This window comes from Marmota flaviventris, chromosome X, assembly GCF_047511675.1.
Source record: "Marmota flaviventris isolate mMarFla1 chromosome X, mMarFla1.hap1, whole genome shotgun sequence".
In the NCBI taxonomy this organism is placed as follows: Eukaryota; Metazoa; Chordata; class Mammalia; order Rodentia; family Sciuridae; genus Marmota; species Marmota flaviventris.
The window spans coordinates 44,014,831-44,029,688 of NC_092518.1; the positions used below are offsets into that span (position 1 = coordinate 44,014,831).

Sequence of the window (14,858 nt, forward strand, 5' to 3'; positions counted from 1 at the left end):
GCTTTAAAGACTCTTCCTTCCGCTATTGAATAGTCTTGGTACACTTTTCTAAAATAAATTGTCCATAGATATGAAGGTTTATTTCTGGGGTCTCTATTTTATTCCACTGGTTCATATTTCCGTTTTTTTTTTCTAGTATTATACTGTTTTGGTTATGGTAGTTTCACAAATATATTTTGAAATAAAAAAAAATGATTCTCCAAATTTTCATTATTTTCAAGTTTTTTGTTTTGTTTGTTGGAGTCCCTTGACTATATATAAATAATGCTTATAAAACAAGTGAAATGGAAACAACATGTGGAATGTAAAAAGTGTGATCTGACAGAAGTTGAGAGTAGAGTGGTGGTTCCCAGAGGTTGGGGAGAGAAGGGGACAAGGAGGGACTGATTATATAGGTTGGTCAATGGGTGATGAGACACAGTTATGGGGGAGTAAGAAGCCCTGGTGTGCCACTGCAGGGTAGGGTGAGTGTAGACGGTAACAATGTACTGCACATTTCACAGAGCTAAAAGAAAGGATTTTGAAAGTTGTGGACATAAAGGAATGAAAAGCATTGGAGGAGATAGACGTGTTTGAGCTGATTTAAACATTACATAGCGGACAAGGCCATAGAAACATTACATAGTAACACATCGATAAGTACCACTCCTATGATTTATGTATAGGATAAAATGAATTAAGGGAAAGTAAACATTATACAATGTGCAGGACTATCAGAACATCACATGGTGTCCCAATAAGATTCATTTTTTTTTTAATGTTCCTGAGTATCCGTGAAAAACAAGCTTAATTGCAAAAGAAAATCACTGGCTCCCCAAATTAGACCTACTTAATACCCTTGAGAACTCCTCAATTCTTCCACCAGCTCTCAGTCTATACAGACAAGGTCTCCAAGTCTTGCTACCCCGGACCTTGGGCAAGTTACTCTGTTCTTTGGCCTTCTCGTCTATAAAACGAGGATGGGCAAATATGTGTCTCATCACATGACATGTCTGTGAGGACTCAATGAGCTATATTACACGTAAATATTAAGATATCAAGTGTTTGTAACGGTGCTTGTGACAGAGTAAGCGTCCAACACATTCTCATTACAGAAGCCAGAGAAATCACCACAGCAGCTTATGCACGGACGGACAACCTTTGTACCTGTTTCCAAACAAGCCACACAGAAAGTTCACTGCAACACCTGACCCACACCGCAGACCAGGGAACTCTTTTGGGCTGCCATTGCCAGTCCTCTCTTCACTTGAAGATGCTTCACACTCCAACCTGGAAATCTTCCTGACCGACGGCCCTCTAGACTCAGAGATGGAAGTGGTTCTGACCACTAACCTCCGCTCCTCCTCTGCTTCCATTTAGCAATGCCCGTCACTAGACACCTGTTGGATCCCACCACGGAGAGGCCCACTGGGGAGGAAGCCCACCTGCGAAGCCACCTCTTTGTACCTAGACACACTGTTGGCTGTTTAACTGGACTGGCCTGACTGGGGGAGACTGGTCCAATGGCTTAGGAGACAAGGCACCCACCCAGTTGACTGGTGGCAACTTCTTGGGGAGGATGAATGATGGGGTTCAGGACACTGTGCCCCAGGATACGGTGCTGTGGCCTCGGAGAAAAGAGCAGAAGGAGGGAAGGCTCTCTGACTTTTTCCCACCCTTCTCCCCTGAAGCCGGCTGTCAAAGAATGCTCCAAAGCTCCCCTAACTTGGACCCTAAGAACATCATTCCAGAGGGGTCCTTCCCATACCCAGAATAAGTGGATGTCATGCAGGGACACAGAAACGAATCCCAAACCTGCAGGGCTTCTGAAGCTCCCCTCCTTTTATTAGCATTGTGTTATACCGTTTGGTCCCACAACCGTACTTCTGCAAGATTGTTCCCCCACATACACAGGTCTCCCTGTTCTTCTGGGTCTTCATTCTGAAGGCTCCCTGTCACACAGAGCGGAAATAAATTCACATGTTTTCTTCTTGGGAAAAGAAGAGTTGCATTCCGATTTGAGATGGGGCTTTTGCATTCTCTGCCTCAAAAGCAGTCTCTCCTGGTCATCCTAGAAGCACAGCAGCCTGGATGTCCTTGGGCAGGATCCCCTTACTGTGCTTCCCATGTTTTCACATTGGAGAGCCAGGTTCAGGGGGCTCTAGTGACCCCAGCAGGCTCCCACAGCCGGGGGCGGGGCATAGCTTTTTTTCTGCAAGACCACCCCTGGCGTGGAAGGGGGCAGGCAAGCATTGGTTCTGAACCAGGGCTTGCCATGGGACAGACTGTCAAGAAACACCCGCTTGTCTTGGCAGCTCCCTCAGGGCACCTGGAAGGTCTCTGAAGGCAGCCTGAGGGCGTCACAGGCAAGAGGCTCTGCAGTGGCAGCAGAGAGCAGACCCCCCCCCCCCCCACACACACACACACACACCTCCACAAGGAACAAGGGCCACATATGGATGGGCCCACACAGAGCTCAGGGCATGAGCTTAGGCCTCCCAGAGCACAACCCTTGCTCCTTTGGGGCAGATGCGGTGGTGGGGGAGGTATATGGCTCCAATGGAGGAGAGGAGGGTGCCTTGGTCCCCAGGCCTGCAGGAGCACAACAGGGACTTTGCTCTCAGAAAGAACCGGGCCCAAATGGTGCACGTTCTGTTCACTGGCTCCGGGACTTGTCTGGCCCTTGCCCTGTGTCTGTCTGTGCCTCTGTTTCCTGGTCTGTCAAATGGGGAGGCTCCATGCACCTGCCAGAGCTGCTGAGAGAGGAACACAGGCCTGGCAACGGATCCCGCTGTGGCCTGCCAAGCTGCAAGAAAGGCAGTGGAGGTGGCAGATGTAGCCAGAGTGTCTGGGGGCCCCAGAGATGGATGGTGGAGGGCAGCGCGAGGGGCGCTTCCATCCTCTGGCCACCAACAGTTTCCTGGCCCCGCAGGTCACAGGTCGAGGGTTTCCCACTTGTTGCGGTTCCAGACGCTGCCAGAGACCTCTTTGACGTGGCCAAAGGGGACATGTCGGGGAAATGGGGCATAAAGTATCCAGGACCAGGCTGGAGGAGCTTGGGTGAAAGGGCAGCAGCTAGAAGCATTGTGCAACAGTGAGGGGTGTGGGTTGAGAATAGAAACTTGGGTGCGTGGAGCTGTACTGCGGGGTACGAGTGAGCTCGCCTGCGGTGGGACGAGGAGGGGTGAAGGGGCATCTGGCGGGAAGAAGACCCCCACCCCGCCGCCCCCCTGCCCACCCACCCACCCACCCGCGGAATCGCATGCGCACTGGGGACCTGGAGGAAAGGGCTTTTGTTGGGAAAGCGGGAGGGCTGGAGGGGTCCGCGCATGCGCAGGCTCCCCAGCCTCCGGGGGTGCGCGGAGAAAAGGGGCGGGGTGGTCCGAGCTGCTGTGCTGGCAGCAGTAGGCGAGGGCGCGGCTGCGGGGTTCCTGGTGCTGAGGACGGACGCCATTGGAGCCCCAGGGAAGGTAAGGATCCAGCCCCAGACAGGACCTGGCGAGGGCGAGTGCAACCCGACACGCTGCGCCCTGCCCCCGCCCTCCGGATCTGAACAAAGCCGGAGCGCTCGGAACCGGAACCCCATTAGACCCGAGGTGGAGATAGGAGCACCCCCGCTATGACCATCACGCCCGCGCGCCCAGACCCCAGCCTACCGGCCCCAGAGCCCATGCTCCCCACCCGTGGGGCAGACCCGTGTGCTCAGAGCTGAGCTTCCTTAGGTCCGAGGCCCCACCCCCACCCCAGGCTCCTAGATGACTCCGGAGGAGCTGACCGCTTGCCCCCTTCCCGGAGACCCGGCCCTTGGACCTGAGCTCACCAGGGCTCCAGTTGGAACCTCGCCTAGGTCCAAGGCCCTCATCCTATGCACCATCCACCCCTAGCCATCCTTTCCGAGCCCAGCCTAGACCGGAATCAGCTGAATCCCCCCTCCACCCCCGCCCTGGCGGGGACCTGGCCCCAAGGTCCCCGGGATTCGGTTTCCCAGAGCTTGGGGCTGTCGCTGTTGTCTGAGCCCTGGTGTCGGCTCCCCCTTGGTCGTGGTCCCCAGCTGTGGTCCTCAAGCCCAAGCCCTTTGTTTCTCCCTCTCTCAACGCATCCCCTTCGGGACTCTTGGGACCTGAGCTCTCAGGTGCACCCCCAGTTCAAACGCTGTAACGTAGCCTCAGGGATGGGGAGCCTGCCGGTGGTCAACAGCCCTTTGGGGACGGGGACGGGGCCTCCTCTATCCCTCTGGTGGGGCTCTGCCCCTGACCGCGGCTACCCCGTCAGACCCCCCCACCCCACCCCCTCGCTGCTGCCACCGCCGCCGCTGCGCCACCACCACCTCCTTGTGCTGCCTTGTACTGCTTAGTAACCTGATGATTGCGGCCCCTCAGCTCGCGAGAGATCCCGCCTCACTGAATCCCGCACCCTCCCCCTGAAGCTGCCTCACCCTCCCTCTCAGGCTGAGCTGTCTTCTCCTTGGGACCCGTGGCATGGCTGAGAGAAGCCACAGCGGGCAGTCGGAAAACTCCAACTCTGGAGACATGGATGAGGGGAGCCAGCGAGCCAGGGAGGAAGAGATGGTTGGAGGCAACGACTATGAAGAATTTGGTGCTTTCGGTGGCTATGGCACCCTCACCAGCCTTGACATCCATCTCCTGAGAGCCTTTGGGAGCTTGGGTTCAGGCTTTCGCTTCTTAGCGGTGAGGCTCCTTCTTGAGCACCTGCTTGCCCTGAGCCTTGACCCCTGTGCAGCGGGGTGGGTGAAGGAAGGGGGAGGGCGGAGTGGGCAAGGCATGGCCAGCTTTCCCTAACCTTCCCTGTCTTGCTGAGGGGTGGCCAGGGCCAGCTGGTGGGAGGAGGCTGGGCCTCCTGGGAAGCACCATGGCAGTGTGTCGACTTGTGTATGCCCTCCCCTCTCGTGCCCCGCTCCTCTGGCCTTGCAGAATGAGCCCTGGGAACTGGAAAACCCTGTGCTGGCCCAGACCCTGGTGGAGGCACTGCAGCTGGATCCGGACACCCTTGCCAATGAGACGGAGGCCCGCGCTGCCAACGTAGCCCGCTCTGCCGCCTCCAACCGAGCCGCTCGGGCTGCTGCCTCTGCTGCCCGCAGGTCCTTCAACCAGGCGATCTCTAACCAGATGAGGGCCGCACAGCAGGCCCTAGTAGAGGACGCCCAGCCAATGACATATGCCGAGGCTCAGGGGGCCACCCCTGAGACCAGCCGTGCCTCTCAGCAGACCTCCCAGACGCTAGTCGCCAGTGAGGGGGCTGCCCCTGGGGCTCCAGCAACCTCCACACAGCCCCAGACGGCCTTCCTGGCGCAGGAAGCTGCTGCAGAGGGCCCTAGCACCGCCTGTGCTTTCACTCAGGCTCCAAGTGCCAGCGAGAGGGATGCCACCCAGCCCCAGACAGCCTTCCTGGGCCAGAACGATGTCTTTGATTTCACTCAGCCGGCAGGTGTCAGTGGCATGGCCTTCCCTCGTCCCAAGAGACCTGCCCCAGCCCAAGAGGCCCCCACAGAGGGTCCCAGTGCTGCCTCTTGTGTGCCCCAGGCAGCACCTGCCAGGGAGGGGTCAGCCACCCGGCCCAAGACCACCAAGTCTGGGAAGGCGCTGGCCAAGACTCGGTGGGTGGAGCCTCAGAACGTGGCGGCAGCAGCCGCGGCCAAGGCCAAGGCGGCCACAAGCATCCCTGAGCAGGAGGGGGCAGCTGCCACTGCCCAGCACAGTGCTGAGCCCTGGACCAGAATGGGAGGCAAGAGGACAAAGAAGGTATGGACTCCTGTGCCATCGGCACAGCCCCTGGCTCCCCTGCCTTGCCCCTTCTCTCCCCCTTCTCCTCTCCCCACCTCACCTCTCCTCTCCTCTCCTCCCCTCCCCACCCTCCCCCTACTCTCATCCCAGCTTAGTCCATGCTTCCGCAGCACAAGGCTGCTGAGTGTGTTTTGACTCCACGTAGTTCCAGCCCTCGGGGCTGGTGGGAGAAGAGGCTGGCTCAGAGCCTGGCACTTAGCAAGCTCTCAGCACGTGCCAGCCACTGCTCATACTACTCTCGCCTCCAAGCGCCTGTTGGGGGGAAGGTGTGTGGCGGGTGCATTGGCACGGGAAGTCTGCTAGTCCTGCTTGTCTCCTCTCTCTCTCATGATACAGTCCAAGCACCTTGTCGAGGATTATGAGAGCAGCGAGGAGGAGAGAGAGCCCCCCGCCGTGCCACCAACCTGGAGAGCATCGCAGCCCCCCTCTTTGGCACAGGCTCAGCCGGCCCCTCGGCCCCCGGTGGCCCCAAGGTCCCAGATACCTTCGAGGCATGTCCTGTGCTTGCCCCCTCGCAACGTGACCCTTCTGCAAGAGAGGGTAAGATAAGAAGTCCACACTCTGCGTCACCATCCCCTCCTACCCCACGGGCCAGCACTGTTTGGCCACCCATGCCTCGATGTACCCCCGCGTTCCTCCTCCTCCAGGCAAATAAGCTGGTGAAATACCTAATGATTAAGGACTACAAGAAGATCCCCATCAAGCGCTCAGGTAGGCAGCAGAGCGGGGCCCCGACCCGCTGCCTTCAGCATGACTGGCTGAGGGAGCTCAGCTATGAGGACCCTGCTCAGCCCGGGTGCCTCCCCTAACTGCCCCCCTCCCACAGACATGATGAAGGACGTCATTCGGGAATATGACGAACATTTCCCTGAGATCATTGAACGAGCCACCTACACTCTGGAAAAGGTGGGTGCGGGGACAGAAGCTGCTCCACGCCACTGGAGATTAGAGCTGTGGAGCAGTGGGATGGCCTGTGGCCCCTGGAGGCCCAGTTCCCACCCTGCCTGCTCTGGGGACCTCCGCTAGCCCTCCACCTGTGAGTTTCCACTGCCCCCGCAGGGCGACACCTGCCCCTTCCCAGGCCCTGCTCTGAGAGTCTGTCTCCTGTGGTGGGTCTCCTGTCCTCCCCCCCCCCCCCGCCACCCTCACACACAGGTTTGGAGTAGGGGAGGAGGACACGTCTCATGGGGCTTGACTGGCTGGCTGCACGATGCCCAGCGTGGGGGTAGATCTCACTCTGTTTTCTCACCATGTAGAAGTTTGGGATCCACCTGAAGGAAATCGACAAGGAGGAGCACCTGTACATTCTCATCTGCACCCGGGATTCTTCAGCTCGTCTTCTCGGGAAGTAAGGAGGGGAAAGAATGTCGTGACCTCCTTGGGGATGCCTTGTCCCTGTCTGCATCCTCTGAGGGTCCAGGAACCCAGGGCTGGAGGGCCCCCCCGGCAGGGCCCACCCTGGGAGGTTGCAGTGCCCAGGGACCGCTGTATAAAATGAGTAGCATTCTGGGGGGGCGAGACCTTGTTGCTGTTGGGATTTTTGCCCTTGGGTGGGAGGAAGGTGGTTCACTGCATCCCTGCTGGCATGGGCGCAGCAGGGTGGTCCTCCAGGGAGAGCTTCCTGTAGAGTGCAGATCCTGAGGTGGGCATGGCCCACCTGAAGGCGCCTCTGGACACCCCATGGCCACTTGCCCAGCCCGTGCTCCCTGACTCACCCCATGCTCTGCAGAACCCTGGGGGGGAGGGGTATCAGATGCCCCGGTTATGGGCGAGGCAGTTAAGTCTCTTTCCACCAGGTGGAATTGTCTGTGATCCATGGGGCATCAGGCTACGTATCCCTGCCAAGAATTTCCCCTCCCCATGGGCAACCTGGGAGAGGGTGGATGGTGAGCCGGCTGCATCGTTGAGGGCAGTGGCCTCTGCACATCATCCCTTCCCTCTCTCTCCACCTGTAGGACCAAGGACACTCCTCGGCTGAGTCTCCTCTTGGTGATTCTGGGCGTCATCTTCATGAATGGCAACCGTGCCAGCGAGGGTGAGTGCTGGCTCTGCACCTGGGGATTTGGCCACGGTCTCATCTTTGGGTGCCAATCTCTCGTCCCCCGTCTCCCCTCGCAGCTATCCTCTGGGAGGCACTCCGCAAGATGGGACTGCGCCCTGGGTATGACTAGCTCCTCGGCCCCTGCCCTTGGGTGCTCTTCTATGGCAGAGGAGGTCCCGGGATTAGAAAGGAGTGGGGCGCCCGGGCTAGCTAGAGAACAGAGGGTCTCCCTAGGGATGGATGCAGTAATGATGCCAATCTCTCAGCCCCCTCAGAGCTCTGTCCACAGAGGACACCTCAGAGAGACAGAGTCAGGGGATCCACCGGGTCACCTGGCCTCTGCTTTGTGCCGTGTCCTGGGAAGGCAGTCCCCACGGGCTGGGAAGCCAGTGAAGGTGCCCGGAAATGCTGCCGCCCATGTCCGCCACTGCAACCCTCACTGGTCATGGATGTCTTTGCTTGCACTCAGGGTGAGGCACCCTTTCCTTGGTGATCTGAGGAAGCTGATCACAGATGACTTCGTGAAGCAGAAGTAAGTATTGCTGAGCTGACCTCACATCACTCTGGGGTACTCCACAGTGCCAGTTGGGTGGAGAAGACATGCCCATCCCATTTTGTAACCCAGCACGAGCAGGGCCCAGCCCGGGTGAGGTCAGGGGGCAGAATTCTGGGGCTGTCTCTGGAACTGGGAGCCTGTGTTGACTGGGAGTGTGCTGAGGGCATGTGTGTGTTAGGGCCACCATGTCACTGAACACCTGCCCTATGGACCGCCACAGGAATTTCCCCTGCTCTTTGTACACCTGAGGAGCCAGGGGCTTGGAGAAGGGAGGTCTCCAAGTATGGCCCACAGCTGGAAAGGCTGGGCGCCCAGCTCTCCTGGGTTCCAGGCCTAGACCCAACCTGCCCTTGGTTCTTGGAGGACATGCAAGCAGGGACACAGGCAGGCAGACGGGCAGGCATGTGCACAGGCAGATGGGCAGGTGTGTGGACAGGCACACATGCACACACACACAAAAGGGTCAGGAATTTAGACTAACCCATGGAGATCTTGGCTGACTCTTTTTTTTTTTTTTTTTTCCTTTATTCCCTGCCATTGTCAATGGTACATCTTTCAGGGGCTCCGCAGTCTTTCTTTGTTTTGGGCCACTAGTGACGGGGTGTGCTCAGAGCAGGGGGCCCGAAGAATGGCTCCTCTGTTTACAACACACCCAACAGGAATTCTGGGGCTATGATGATGAGAGGCACAACACTTGTGGCCTCCCCGTGAGCATATGCCCTACACATGTCCACTCTTGACCTGCACGTGGCTTCCGGGTGGGCCCACTGCTGTGAAGCTGTGAGGGCCACGCTGTTGGGGGTGGAATTCCTGGGGGTGAGACTGGGTGCAGGCGGGGCAGCCCTTCTCTGCCAGCCGAACTGCAGCTCTGGGGTAGAGGAGGGGCCCGATGGAACCCATGGGTTCCACAATGGGTCTGCTGGGAAAGAAGCCAAGGACATTTTCCTCTCTGGCTCAGGTACCTGGAGTACAAGAAGATCCCCAACAGCAGCCCGCCTGAGTATGAGTTTCTGTGGGGCCTGCGAGCCCGCCATGAGACCAGCAAGATGAGGGTCCTGAGATTCATTGCCCAGGTACCTGGGAACCTGTGTGGGGTGCCAGGCCTCGGGGGGGTGGCACTTTGCATGCCTTGTTCGTTTCTTGGTCACGGCCTCCTCGCGTGGACGCTGAGCGGTTCCTAAGCGAAGAAGACAAGTTCACAGAGGTCGTGATTGTGCCGGATGTGTCCTGATTCCAGGGGTCTTTCTTTTTGTGGTCATTTCCTGAAGCGCCTAGGAGGGTGTGGCCGGCAGCAGGTGCTGCCCGAATTGTGGGGTAGCCCTGGCACTGAGGCTGCTGTTTCCCACCTCAGAACCAGAACCGGGACCCCCGGGAATGGAAGGCTCACTTCTTGGAGGCTGTGGATGATGCTTTCAAGACGATGGATGTGGAGATGGCCGAGGAACATGCCAGGGCCCAGATGAGGGCGCAGATGAATATCGGGGACGAAGCTCTGATTGGGCGGTGGAGCTGGGACGACATACAGTCTGAGCTGCTGACCTGGGATGAGGACGGGGATTTCGGCGACGCCTGGGCCAGGATCCCCTTTGCGTTCTGGGCCAGGTACCATCAGTACATTCTGAATAGCAACCGTGCCAACAGGAGAGCCACATGGAGAGCTGGTGTCAGCAGCGGCACCAACGGCGGGGCCAGCACCAGCATCCTTGATGGCCCCAGCACCAGCTCCACCATCCGGACCAGAAATGCCGCCCGAGTTGGCGCCAGCTTCTTCTCCTGGATCCAGTAAGATTTTCCCAGGGCCGTGAGACCTGCAGGAGGGCTGTGGGGGAGGCCGGGGGAGGCCCCAGGAGGGCTAGGGGCAGGGCAGTGGTGAGCCTGTGGAAACATGGAATGATACCCGTTGCCCTTTGTATTACCCCTGGCTGGTTGCTGTGGGCCTCCATCCATCCGTTTCCGTTTTATTCCTCGTGTTCCAGACAGCGTTGAGGACGTGCCGTGATGTTCCTCATCCAGCCAGACTGCCTCTGCAGAGTCCCTCTTAAGCAGCACTCCAGGCGCTTCTCCCTGTGGGTCGGAGGGGCCGTGCAACGCGAAGCTCCCCTTGCTGCTCCTGCTTTCGTTGTGTGCTTTTTCTTGTGTGTTCATGTTTTGGTATCAGTGTTACATTAAAGTTGCAAAATGAATTGGGTAGTCTCTTGCTTGACCTGTGCATGTGTGGCTATGATTGGCCTTTGGCTGGTCTGGTAAGAAGGTCGCTTCTTCTGATTGTCCTGGATCTGTGGCCCTCGCCTCTGCAGATGAAGCTCACGGGTACAGTTACAGGTGGAATGCAGGGAGGTGTGGCAGTTCCAGGTGAGAGGGGGAACAGTGAGTTGGAGGAGGCCCCAGTTTAAGCGCTTTTGTGATGCCCCATGAAGGCAGCTCAAGTAGCAGCAGCTAGTAGGCAAGAGGCGGCAGGAGAATGGAAGGCCTGGAGGTTAGTGCCACCGTACCACAGAATGATTGTGCCCATGGGCAACCACAGGGTTCACTCACCCGAGCCCCCACTTTTATGAAGACCTGGTCCCTTAACCCTTCGCACAACATGAGGCAATTCAGGACCCTCACCCCGGGACGGAGTCTTCAGCCCAGTGAGGAGGGCCCCGGGTTGATGGCCTCAGCCCTGCAGTGGGTAAGAGTGAAAATTGCTGACCAATGAGGACAAACAGAAAAGCTTAATCAGCCCATGGCCAGCGAGGGGTGGGGGCTTCACTGCCCCTCTCATCCTGAAGCAGGCCAGTCCGTTTCCAGCAAGATGCGGAGGGAAGAGACAGGCTGGTTCCCTGGGAGGAGCTCCATCCCTGGCAGAGATGGTGCCCTGGGCTTCCTGGGGTTCCCCAGTAATGGCCATCGCCAGGTAGAACACAGCCCAGAGGACTAGGAGGCACGCAGTGGTGCCAGTGTCCCTGCTGCACCCTTGCCTCTTTTGTCCCAGTGAGTTCCCAGAGCCTGACCCAGATCTAGACCCAGGCTGCCCACATTATTTTGAGGCTCAGTGGAAAAGGAAGACCAAGGTTGATTTCCTTGAAAGTGATTAAGAATTTCAAGAGAGTGATAGCAGAACGTGATTCCACATTGGAGCTCTTCTGAGGTTGGGTGGGGCTGCATAGGTCACATATCCAGGACTTGGCCCTGTTTTCCACACAGGTATCGGGTGCATGTACCATTTGGGGGCCTGTGGTGTGATTTCTTCTGTTTGAAGTAAGGGCCCACTCTGGGCCTCAGCGACTGACCTTCTGTGATTCTGACCTTCACCGAGCCTCAATGATTAATTTGAACATTCACGCATGCGCCACACACACACAAACACACAGAGTAATGGAGTGTTCTTCGCTTTCTCTGTGTGGGTCCATGGTTGGGATGGAGGGAGGGATAAGAGGTGTGTGGGATTGTAGGTTCCGGGTGTGATGAGTGGTACCCAATGTGACCAGAACCATCCAGGCCACTTCCCACATGCTCTAGACAATACGCCTTTTCCAAGATCGGGGGGGGGGGGGGGCAATTTCCATAAGCCACAGGTGTGATTTGAGCACCATAGTGCAGAGGGTACTTGACATGGCAGCTCCCTGGGAGAGGAGTGAGGAGCCTTCAGGGATGTGGTGGTTGGCCTGCCTCCACCTCCCCGCCTTCCAGCCTTGCAGGGTGCTCCCCCTTCTGCCTCCCTTTCCCCGAATGGGCCACACCAGGGTCCAAGGCTCCACACTCTCTGTGGTGCTGTGCTAAGAGCAAGGGAGAAAGGGAGAGTGGGAGTAGACAGATTGTCTAGAAGCAGAGCGGAAGATGGCCTCAGAAATGGCTGACCGAGTGTGGGTCCCACTGGAGGGTTGGCTGGGCCCATGCGGAGACCACGCCTCCACACTCTCTGTGTCAAGAGAAGACCAAGTCAGACCTCCCTCCATCCCCAGCCTGTGACCTTCCACGGGACCCTCACCACAGAGGTTGACGTTTTCTCTTGGCAAAGTGTTTTCAGAGACCCTCTGATGTGGCAGGTCTGTGGCTGTGGTACACAAGGCACCTGAACCTACCTACAGCCTTCTCCACATCTGAGGACTTTGGAGTCCTTCTGCACTTGTTCACACACTAGTATTGCTCTGCTGGTTTCCAGTTATCCATGGTTATGTGGAATGCTGCTCTGAATGTTCACCTAGGATCTCATTTGGGAGCCCATGTTTCCATCCATCAGGCAGCCCCGAAAGGAGGGGCTTATTAGGCCCAGCGAAAGGGTGAGAAATGTGAGGAGCCAGGTGCATCAGAGTAACAGCGTCATGCCGCCAGTGACCTACTCAACCCAGCCATGCCTCGCTTGCCTACATGTAGCACCCAGTAGTCCATTCAAATTATTAATCCATCAAGTGGATTAATCCACTGAAGAGGCTACAGCTTTCATCATCCATTCTTTTCACTTTCAAACACGGCCTCATTGCCTAGCACATGAGCACTCTGGGGACATTTTGAGGGTGCTGGAGACTCAACCTAGGGATTCTATGTACCCAAACATTTTGTAATTGTTTATGTTGAGGCAGGATCTTTCTGTATTACTGAGGGTCTCGCCACTTTGTTCAGGCTGGCCTCAAAGTTGCAATCCTCCTGTCTCAGCCTCCTGAGTCCTTGGGAGTACAGGCCTGTGCCACTGGTTCCCAATTTTGAACGGGAGCCATTTTAAAATGCAATCCACAACAAGTCACCAGCTCTGCTCTTTGCAGTCCATTGCTCCTGACACTAAGGGGCTCGTACGTCCCTGGGCAACACGTCCCCCTGCGCTGCACTGTCTCATCACACCCAGCCTCCGACTCATCCAGCCACACACACCCAATCCCACTGCACCCTCACTGATGCTCTGGGCAGCTGTCCACCCTCACTGTCCACATGAGAAAAGTAGAGCCATAGAAGGGAGGTGACTTGCCTGAGTGCTCAGACCCAGCTCAGACACTGCCTCAGTGACTGTCTTTGGTCCAGTCTCTTCTCCTGGCCCTTTCCATATCCTTTCCCACGTACGTGTGTGTGTGCCAAGTCACCTTTATTCGAATGCTTTGCCCTTGACTATTGGGTTTTCTCCTTCATCAATGGTTGACAAGGGCCTTATATATGCTGCATTCTTTGTCCTTGACTGGTGTCCCTTTCGCGGACATTTCCTCACAGTCTACAGCTTGCCTTTCCATTCTGCTAAGGGCAAAGGGCACAGTTGCTGAGTTTGGAGAAATCTAGGTAACCTCTCTTGTGTGTGTGGCCTCTATGACTTTCTGTGCGTTGGAAGTGAGTCTTTTGCCCACACCACGTGCGCCAAGACCTAATCCTACATTCCTTCCAGACGTTTTTGATTTTAACTTCTTTGTTTACATTGAGAGTCTCAACAAATTTAATGAGTCTGAAACCATGCGAGGTCTCATTTCTGACCTCCGTGGAAAGAAACCAGAAACCCATTCCAGAAGGGTAATTGGAAAATTAACAAAATTGTGGAAATTGAACAGGACCCTGTCAAATCACCCCCGGGTCAAGGAAGAAACCACAAGGGAACTTAGAAAATATCTCCAGACAGATGAAAGCAAAAGCCCAACAGACCACACTTTACGAGGTACAAGGAATGCGGCACTAAGGGGGCAGCTGAGAGCAGTAAATGCTTACGTTTGCAAAGAAAAATGATCTCGGCTCAACAAGCTCATTTTATGTGTCAAGAACTACATAAGGATGAAAACCTTAAACCCGAGATGGCCCAGGGAAGAAAGGAGTGAAGATTCGAGCAGGAAGAAATGAAGTCGAGAACAGAAAAACAGTAGCAGAAATCAGTGAAATAAAGAGCTGCTATTTGGAACAAAAACCAACAACACAATGGGCCGACTCTTCAGTAGATTAACTAGGAAAAAAATAAACAAGACTCAATTAACTAAATTCAGAATGAGAATCACGGAGGTACAACGGACGCTGCCCAAATAAAAGAGATGACAAGACACTCCTACCATCAAATTACACCCAAGAACTCGGATGACAGGGAGGGAATGGAGAAAATGAATTCTGAGAAACATACAACCTACCAAGAGTGATTCGTGAAGAAAAGAGAAATCAGAAGGGACCTAACCCACTGAGGAGAACAAATCCTAATCACAAAGCAACCTATGGAGAAAAACCCGAGACCAGATGGCTCCCCTGAAGAATTCGACAAAACATGTAACAAATTGGCAATTATGAATGCCGGTCTCTTCCAATAATAGAGAAGGCGGGAATGCTTGAGATTCATTTCAAGGGGCCAGCATCACCCTGATACCCAGCCAGACAAAGAGACCACAAGGGAAGAAAACAAGAAGCAAATACCCTGCAAGAACATTGATACAAAAATATGAAACAAAAACTAGCACACATTTAGAGCCCACAAACAAGTGGGATTTCCTTGGGAAGCACATGGAAGATTGAACCAGTGAAAACCAATGTCATACACAGAATCAACAAA

General features: G+C 55.8%; 1 protein-coding gene and 1 non-coding gene across 2 annotated transcripts; both read left to right on the plus strand.

The window, feature by feature from the left end:
* Positions 1-3,384: 3,384 nt before the first annotated feature.
* LOC114082500 (melanoma-associated antigen D4) lies at positions 3,385-10,523 on the plus strand. Its single transcript, XM_027923692.2, has 13 exons — positions 3,385-3,449; positions 4,427-4,667; positions 4,911-5,738; positions 6,117-6,320; positions 6,428-6,491; positions 6,607-6,686; positions 7,037-7,128; positions 7,736-7,815; positions 7,899-7,941; positions 8,291-8,353; positions 9,336-9,450; positions 9,729-10,159; positions 10,354-10,523. The coding sequence occupies exons 2-13, from the start codon at positions 4,458-4,460 to the stop codon at positions 10,361-10,363; spliced, it is 2,220 nt and encodes a 739-aa protein (XP_027779493.1). The 5' UTR covers positions 3,385-3,449; positions 4,427-4,457; the 3' UTR covers positions 10,364-10,523.
* Positions 8,976-9,105, plus strand: LOC139703380 (small nucleolar RNA SNORA11). The gene has a single exon (XR_011705758.1). It is a non-coding gene; the product is annotated as a small nucleolar RNA SNORA11 (small nucleolar RNA).
* Positions 10,524-14,858: the final 4,335 nt, after the last annotated feature.